This window comes from Aplysia californica, unplaced genomic scaffold, assembly GCF_000002075.1.
Source record: "Aplysia californica isolate F4 #8 unplaced genomic scaffold, AplCal3.0 scaffold00018, whole genome shotgun sequence".
Classification (NCBI taxonomy): domain Eukaryota; kingdom Metazoa; phylum Mollusca; class Gastropoda; order Aplysiida; family Aplysiidae; genus Aplysia; species Aplysia californica.
The window spans coordinates 2,693,708-2,702,762 of NW_004797288.1; the positions used below are offsets into that span (position 1 = coordinate 2,693,708).

A 9,055-nucleotide genomic window follows, 5' to 3' on the forward strand; every position below is an offset into this window, starting at 1 on the left:
ATGGATGACTAAAATTTTTTGGTCATTTCCAGATTTTCAGAACACTCTTTAACTCGTGTATCAGTAGCATCAATAAGTTGTACAGCAGTTTGTAGCAATTTGACTTAACATAACCATATTTTTCCACAACAATTAAAAAAAAAACCCACACTTTTCTTTTCATGAAAGCATATAGAATAGAAAAAAATCTCTGTCTCAAGAAAAATGAGAGTGTTCACAGCACTTGCCACTTTTCACACACATTTTGTATACGCGTGAAATACGTCACTGCTCACTAACCATCAATAATTTATTTATAGAGGCACCAGCCATCCACACTGCTCACTAATGACACCTCTCAGTTACAAAAACTTTAGCCCATGCAAAATGTAATCCCCTAATAAATGACAAGTGAATATGAAAAGAATGTCTGCTCTCATTATATTATAATTCGTCTGGTAAGAACCCAAATGCACACGCTGCACACGAACACATAATATTGAGTGGATGTTCATGATATACCCGTTTGCATTATCAAATCGAAGGTATTTGTCATTTTGCAAAATGTATCAACTAAGCTACTATTTAATACACTTGGTGTTAAGTACGGCATTACAGGGGCATACTATATTATGGCAAAAACCCACAAATCTTTCAATTTTATAATAGTTGTTGTTTTTGTATTCATTTATATGTACTTGTTGCAGTAAAAATGTCACCATTTAGTAAACTTACTTTTCATCAATGTATCAAAGAAATATAAAAAAAAACGTTCTTTCTCTATGTCGATAATAATGCAAATAATAATAACGATGATAAAAATAATGATAATAATAATAATAATAATAATAATGATAATAATAATAATAAAGATAATAATAATAATAACAATAATAATAATAATAATAATAATAATAATAACAATACTAATAATAATAATAATAATAATAATAATGATAATAATAATAATAATAATAATAATAATAATAATAATAATAATAATAATAATAATAATAATGAAGATCATTTCCAAAGCGCCCACTCCCGTGTGAACACAACTCTAGGCGCTTAACATAAATGCATGTACGAACAATATTCACGCTCACACACACACAAACGCACACACACAGACACGCACACACACACTCACATACACACACACACACACACACACACACACACACACGCACACACACGCACACCCACCCACATACACACAAACATACACACACACACTCACACTCACACAATTACGCACACACAAACACTTACACACACTCACGCACACATTACACGCACACATGTGCGCACACATGCACGCCAAACACACTCACACACACACACACACACACACACACACACACACACACACACACACACACACACACACACACACACACATCTACTTGCTTATCACATGCGCACACTTACATATCGTTACGAAATGAGCACATAGAAATACATAATAAAATAATATACACAACACAATTCGCAAAATATCTGAATGGATACATAGTCATTTACATAACATTGTACTGAACATGAATTTATTGACATGAAAATGATGTCATTAAATGTATCTTTAAAGATAGTTTAAATTTAGACTTAGATGTTGTATGTCTTAAGGGTTGGGGAAGAGAGTTCCAATCTGATGGAGCAAGGCGGGGAAACGATCTTTCAGCTAATTTTTTTACCTCCTTTTCTAGAAACTCTTAAAAGATACTGATCGTCTGATCTTAGTGATCCAGGCGGAACATAAATCTGGATGAGATCACTAAGACATCAGGGAGCTTTGTTGTTGACACATTTATGACATAATATTGCAATTTTATAAGCTATTCTAGCTGACACGGGAAGCCAATGCAACGTTCTTAACATGGGAATATGTGATCCCTCTTCTTTTTCTTTAGTACAAGCCTAGCAGGATAATTTTGAAAACATTGCTCCACCCCCCTTCCCACATATCCTCTAGATTCTAGATCTAGTGCCCTCTGTTTTGGAAACAAAACCTTGTCTTGATAATTGTGACACTACTCCTATTTCGTCACCGGCGTCTGTGGCGTGGGGTAAGGCACTGCTCCGTGGCATACGAAAGACCTGAGTTAGATTCGCGTGTAATTTCTGTCAAGTATCTCAGTCTTTCTGTGGGACGTTTAACCCCTCTCAGTCCATGTTGGCACAGACAGGCAGTGTCGCAACCATTCTCCTAAATTATCTAAATTGTGTCGATTGGGGGATGAAACACTTATATTCAAAACGTTTTTTATTTTGCGATTCATCAAAAGTTCTTCTGTATTATATTACCTCTGCAGGTCTAATTTTACGTCCCTCATCCGACATAGAGCCCCTTCGTTTGATCTCAAGTATGCTATACCGCATGAACCTAAAGATACCCTTCAAGGGGGTGCGCATGCGTGTGGTCTTCCTTTCCATCGTCGCCATATTTTGCATAAGTGTCATCTTCTTGAACGTCAAACAGTTTCGGCAGGAGGGCACTAGCCAGGACATCGAAGATGCATATCGGGCAACATTGATGCGAATGGATTATCTGGACATCTTGGAGGCAAGGGAGGAACAAGATCTAGATTCTAGAGATAGCAAAACAGATCAAAGTTACAAGGTGAAGAGTGATAGAAATGGTGAGAAGGAAGAGGACTTTGTCGAGGAAAAGGGTAACAGTGATTTCGTTCCTTCTCTGGGTTTATCACACAAAGGCGGGCATGTCTCCGTTTTGGACGACAAAGGCAGTCGGGTGGTGGAACTTTTAGGCGGAATATCATGGCAGGAATATTCTGCTACTGAAAAGAGTGAGAGTGAACTATCGGTAGGAAACATTGAAAAGGGGGGAAGAAAAGTAATAAAGGGAGAAGAAGGGACGATGGCAGGCAATGACGAAAAGATACATCATGCTGTGGACGTTTATGACACAAGTCGGGCGGACACGGATCGGATTTTAGAACAGATAAACTTTGGTCCTAAGCGCACGAATACATCTCATGTGTACACGATCAAAACCGGGGAAGGGATGGGCGTGCCGGAAGGAAGACAGAAGTTCCTGGACGATGGCTGTCAGTTCACTAACTGCAAGGTGGTCAGCTCTGGTAGTAATGAGAACAGGACTGACGCCGTGCTGTTTCGTGCGCACGATTTGCTCGCCATGTCTGACTTGATGAGGTTCCGGAGACCCGACGATGTGTGGATTTTTTACGAGCTGGAAAGTCCTCTAGTTACGTTCATCCCCGATAAAGCGGATGGTTTGCTTAACTGGACGGCTACATATCGCAGAGATTCCACCATAGTGGCACCTTACGAGCGGTGGCTGCCATTTCCCAACGCCTCACTTGTGTGGGAGACGGGTGAGGATGGGCTTTGGAAAGAAAGGAGGACCGCAGTGTTGGAGACGAAAGGTACACCCTTGAAAAATTATGCAGAGGGCAAGACAAAACTAGCTGCTGTGATCATGTCTAACTGTGCCCCGAGGAATGACCGACTTCAATACATCCACAAATTACAAGTACGTTTCATGTCTCCATTTTGAAGTTTATGTTAGTATCAACACAGCTTTTCTTTATGCATGATGTCATCTTTGCACTACTTTCAACAAAACTGCAAACGAATGCAATTTATTAACTAAGGAAATATCATTTTTGTCAATGCGAAAAAACTGATTGTTCGAGAATTGTCAAGATTTTAAAGTTCGACCAAATTTGAGTAAAGAGTAAAACTTAACAACTTCTAAAAAATTAAAAATAAAACTTATTTGTGCCCTAAGAAATCAAATTATTCAAAACTGACATAGCTAAATAAACTCAGAGAAAGTGGTGGATGCCTAAATAATATTTTCAGAGTGCTGACCTTCTCTCCAGGCAGGCTCGAATATGTCGCTAGAAATTTTGAGTAACCCAGTGGCATGTTTATAGGTCGATTTTTTGGAAATCCTTGTCAGCGTTTGGTTTCAAATGTTCAGTTTTTTGTGAACTGTTTTTGTAGACTCTGTCTTTTAAAAAAAACCCAACCCCCTAAAAAAGGAAAACATTTAACTTTGAATGGATGGGTTTTTTTTAGACAACCTTTCAATAGGAATTCCAATTTGAGATGAGTTTGTTCGTTAATGCACATTGCACATGATGGTTGTTTTTAAGACGTTGTAAAGTTTTGCGTTTTACTCAATTTGGTTGAACATTTTAAAATTTGATATTTCTTGAACGCGAAGACAGAACTTCTCCAAATTAAAAATTCAACACCCCTTGGTTTCATTTCATTTCTTCAGTTTTGTTCTAATTGACGTGAAGATACCCAAGTTATTGCCTTTTAAATACCCCCCACCCCTCTCCCCTTTTTTTCTTAGATGCCTGCGTCTGTAGTGTAACTGTTTGGGGAGTCTTCGTCGTGCACACAGAAGACGTCAGTTCGATTCTCGAGTTGGAAATGGTGGTTGTGTTTTTTTAATTGAGGACCTCGACCATCTGTCTGTCTGTTGGAATGTGTTTCACCATTCACTCTATGTTGTCCCTGACAGCACAATGGAAGCAGCCCGCCTCCTAAATAATACAAATTAAGACATTGTCGGCGTAAAACATTGAGATTAAAGAATAATCGTAAGACGTCTATCTCGGACAGAAGGAGCTGGGGAATAAGAAAACTCACCAAACGAGCTGGCTTAATTAAAACGGATTTAAACCAAGGTGGACCTCAATAAAATACCTGTGTACCTTGTCGACAAGGTCAGTGGAGCTCCCAATGTCTGCTTACCAACCAGAAAAAATTGTTTTGCCAAGACCTCTTTCTCTCTTCAATTTGTCATGACTTTGTCATGAATTTGTCATGAATTTGTCGGTAAACAAGACAAAGGGCTCGCTAACTCTGACTCAGAACAAAAGTCGAGGTAACCAGCGATGAGCCGAATGTTTGGATTTTTTTTAAATCCTGGAATGGGCTTTACGGGGAAGCTATCTCCCTACGGAAATCAGTACGAGTGATTGGCAGGCGCCACTGGTAGGTCCAACTTCTGTATTTTCCCTCTGTTGTTTCTGTCTGTCTGTCTGTCTGTCTGTCTGTCTTACTCTTTCCGTTCGCAAAAGTACCATTTTAACTTTAATGGGCTTCTCTTTATCCACCCTTCGGGACTCACTCAGAACAGAAATCAATACGTGGGTGGTTGGCGGGCGCTCGGGTGTGTTTGGCTCCTTTCCTGACCAACGTCTATCGTCCTTATATCTCTTCCTTCGTTTTTTTCTGTGTTACTCTTTAGATCTAGCAAAATCTCTAATCTTCGGCTCTTATATGGCCTATTTGTGTTGCCAGTGTCGTAAAACTCTTACTAAAACTAGAAATGAAAACAGTTGACATTTGTTAAATTCCAGGAATACGTCCAGGTAGATATGTTCGGGCGTTGTGGGACTAGCAAGTGTGACGGAGATTGTTTCCAGATGATTCGTAGCCACTACAAGTTCTACCTGGCTTTTGAGAATGCCAACTGTCACGACTACATTTCAGAAAAAATGTTCATCAACGCGCTCAGGTAAAATGATTATCTGAATTGAGTCTTCGGGGGTGTAAAAACACTAATGTTCAAATGTTCAATGTGGGTGTATTATTGTATGATGTCCCCATCGGCACAATTTTTCGGGTGACGGAGATTTATAGTATTTTATATAAATTTATGAAGAAAAGTTTTAAAATCTAGCCTCAATTATTGTGGCAATCCAAGATGTGCTTTTTTTCCCACTTCCAATATCCAGCAGTTAACCCTCTTTTACTATGATAATGGGAATATTGCATGAAATGCTTCGTTAGTTAAGTTTTTCTTATTGTAAGTAACTTTAATGCTAAACAGCACTGGATTTTGAATGGTGTTGGTCAAAAGCAATTTTCATTATAGAATAAGACAATGGGAAATGCTGATTTTTTAAAATCAAATAAGGAAAACAAGATTCTGAAAAGAGGACAAACAAACAAATAATCGAAGAAACAAAAGAACGAACAAACGAATGAACGAACAAAAAAAACCCAGACAAATAAAATATATAAAAAATAAATAAATAAATAATATTTTAAAAAATATATAAAAATGAAAAAATGAATAAACAAGCCCCTTGATTTTAATGTAATGCAAATTTCCTTTCACGTTTCGTCCTGTATATTATCCTCTAACATTAATCTACTTTTCTATCAGCATACTGCGCAAGCTCTAAATGGCTTACCCCAACAATTCCTATTAACTGCCTGTACCTCAAGTACATTGCACTTGTAGAATGGTGTCTGTGGTGTATTGATTGATATGACTCTGTACTGTTGCACACAGGAGACAAGATTTCGATTCTAGAAAGGGGAAATTTATTATCAGGTGGTCCGTCTGTCTGTCTACTGGGATGCTGTATCCCACTGAGCTCAGGATCGTCATGACAGGCAGGGCCGAGGCAGCCTGCCTCTTAAATGATCTAAATTGTATTGTTTAGGGCGTAAAACATTTGTAAATACATGTACTATCAAATCGGCTCAAACGGCCACTTGTACAAGACAATCCCTTGTACAAACGACCACTATCCACTTTCTCCCCTTGTCATTTATCTACATTATAATGGCTCTCTATAAGAGGACCGCCTGTCTGTGTGGGTGGTCGGATGACACCGCTGTAGGTCCTATGTCTTTTCTCCCCCTCTGCTTTTTCCTGTCTGTCTTACTCTCCCCCCCTGCCTTAAATAACTATTATCGGGCCGATGTGCTTCTTCTACTCAATCAAATATCAATTTATAATCTTCCAACGTAGAACACAACATGTGCCCCTAAATCAACATCTCAACCGAATTGGAGTAAAGCAGTCTGCTGCCTGCCCACTATGTGACTACCCTTCAGAGACAGTGGAACTTCATCTGTTTTTCTGTAGAAAACTAACCGATTTGAGGGGATGTTTTCTTCCCAAGCTACCCCACACATCGAACTGCCTCTACTTTTCAAGACAACAATTAGAACAGACATGCAGCTATTACAAAATGGCATCATGCAGAAGAGTTAACGCTCAGAGGCTATTGGATCACTAACAACAATAACAACTCAAAGACACCACCTGTCTAAGACGACCACTTTTCTACTGACAACGGGAGGTCGTCTTGGACAGGTTTGACTGTTGAAATAAAACGCATTAATAATGTCTCACCTCCCCAACCGTTGCACCCCTGTACCGTTTTCCCAGTACCGACTTCGTCTCTCCCAGATTATCATCAATATTGCACTTTCTCTCCTCATGGCTACCTATTTCGCCATTAATTATGGATTCTCTGTCTTTTACACACAGCACATTTTTACACCGTTTGTCTATCAAAAGGTCTCTTGTAAATCCCCCTTATATCTTATTCTCACCCCCCCCCCCCCTACCAAAAAAAAGATAAATGACATCGCCAATTAAACAGAAGAAAAAGGTAACCCCCGCCTCTTTTTGTTTTTCATAGCTATGACGCAGTGCCAGTGGTGCTTGGGGCTCGCCCCTCTGACTACCGACGCTCCGCCCCTCCACTATCTTACATACATGTGGACGATTTCCCCTCCATGAAAGCACTGGCTGACTATCTTACGAGTAAGTTGTGTGTCTCTTAATAATATTATGCATATCATACATGTACCGTACCACACGACAGTATGAAATTTAAATTAAAAAAAAAAAACGAGAAAAAAGGGAGGGGTACGAGGAATGCAGGATATCGTTGTTTTGTTTTTTTAAATTAAGGAGGGGGGGGGGGGGTGGTGTTCTAAAAAAGTGATTTGAGGCACAAGTTAGTAAGGGGGTGAATGAAAAGGGTTATTCTATGTTTCTGATACATGTATTGTGCATTATTTATGAATTCATTTCTTCATTTACATATTTATGGCGAAAACCATTAAAAATATTTTTCACTATAGGTGATCAGTAAAATGAAAAAAAAACGTATTGCCTATTCTTTGAATATATTATTTTGTATCTCCGTATTTTGGCGTGTTTTTTTCAGTGCTTGACAGAAACGACACTCTGTACAACGAATACTTCCGGTACAAAGGTACCGGCTCGTTCATAGACACCAAGTTCTGGTGCCGCCTTTGTGCCATGCTGAACGACCTGGATAAACCCAGGCTGCAGGTAAAGTAGGTCAATGGCCGATTGGTGTTTGTTTTGTTTTTGCAGTTCTTGTTTTAGAAAAAACAATTAATTGTTTGTGCGGGGTGATTGAATGGCCCCGCTGGTAGATCCTACTTCTCTTTACTTTTCGTCTGGGTTTTTTTTTTCTATCCGTCTGTCTTACTTGTCCCCAGCACTGAATGACCACTATTTTATCGATGTGCTTCTCTTTAAAAAAAAAAACCCAAACAAACAAACATTACAAACAAAACAAACAAACAAACAAACAAACAAACAAAGAGACAAACAAAAAAGTATTGTTTGTTTTTTAGTGAAGCGAAACACGGCGACATAGTGACAGTACATTTAAATAAAATTTGTTTCGCCGGCATCCGTCGGTCACAGGAGGATATGAATCTGCTCCTATAAAGGTAGAATGTCTGCAGCTTGTACTAGAAAGAAGAGCGTCAGATGTGACTGTGTAGTTCAATACGAGAGCGTCAGTCTGTGCCAGCCGCAACGGCTACATCACAATTTGAAAATTGCGGTTGCGTGGGGTGGGGGTGGGGGGGCTCTTTCTTTACGTCATGCGCTGTCATTTAGTGGAAAGATTAAGCAAGACAGACAGACAGACAGGCAGACAGACAGGCAGACAGACAGGCAATTAGGCAGGCAGAAAACTACAGAAGGAAAGGAGTAGGGTCTATCAGTGACCGGTAGAATGAGAACTATTATTTGAAATAGTACTTTTCAAAAGGGCGAGGTTGGGATAATGAAAGGTTTCGAGTAGAAATGGCTTATTGTACGATAAAATCAAATACCACACTTTCTATAGAGTAAGCTTGCCGGGCACTGTGGGCTACATTATTATTCACTGCCATCTCAAAAACTTGAATTGTTTGGTTGGTTTATTTAGTTGTGAGTCACCACAATATTGTCTACTGTGGGTGCGTGTGTGTGTGTGTGTGTGTGTGTGTGTGTGTGTGG

The 9,055-nt window shown here is 39.2% G+C and overlaps 1 protein-coding gene across 1 annotated transcript in view; it reads left to right on the forward strand.

Moving 5' to 3' along the window:
• Nucleotides 1–2,337: 2,337 nt before the first annotated feature.
• LOC106012716 (glycoprotein 3-alpha-L-fucosyltransferase A) overlaps nt 2,338–9,055 on the forward strand; it is a 7,914-nt gene continuing 1,196 nt past the window's right edge. Inside the window, exons 1-4 of the mRNA XM_013086487.2 lie at nt 2,338–3,493; nt 5,322–5,500; nt 7,428–7,552; nt 7,962–8,089. Coding sequence (XP_012941941.1) covers nt 2,345–3,493; nt 5,322–5,500; nt 7,428–7,552; nt 7,962–8,089 — 1,581 coding nt within the window. The 5' untranslated portion in view covers nt 2,338–2,344. The remainder of the gene's footprint in view (nt 3,494–5,321; nt 5,501–7,427; nt 7,553–7,961; nt 8,090–9,055) is intronic.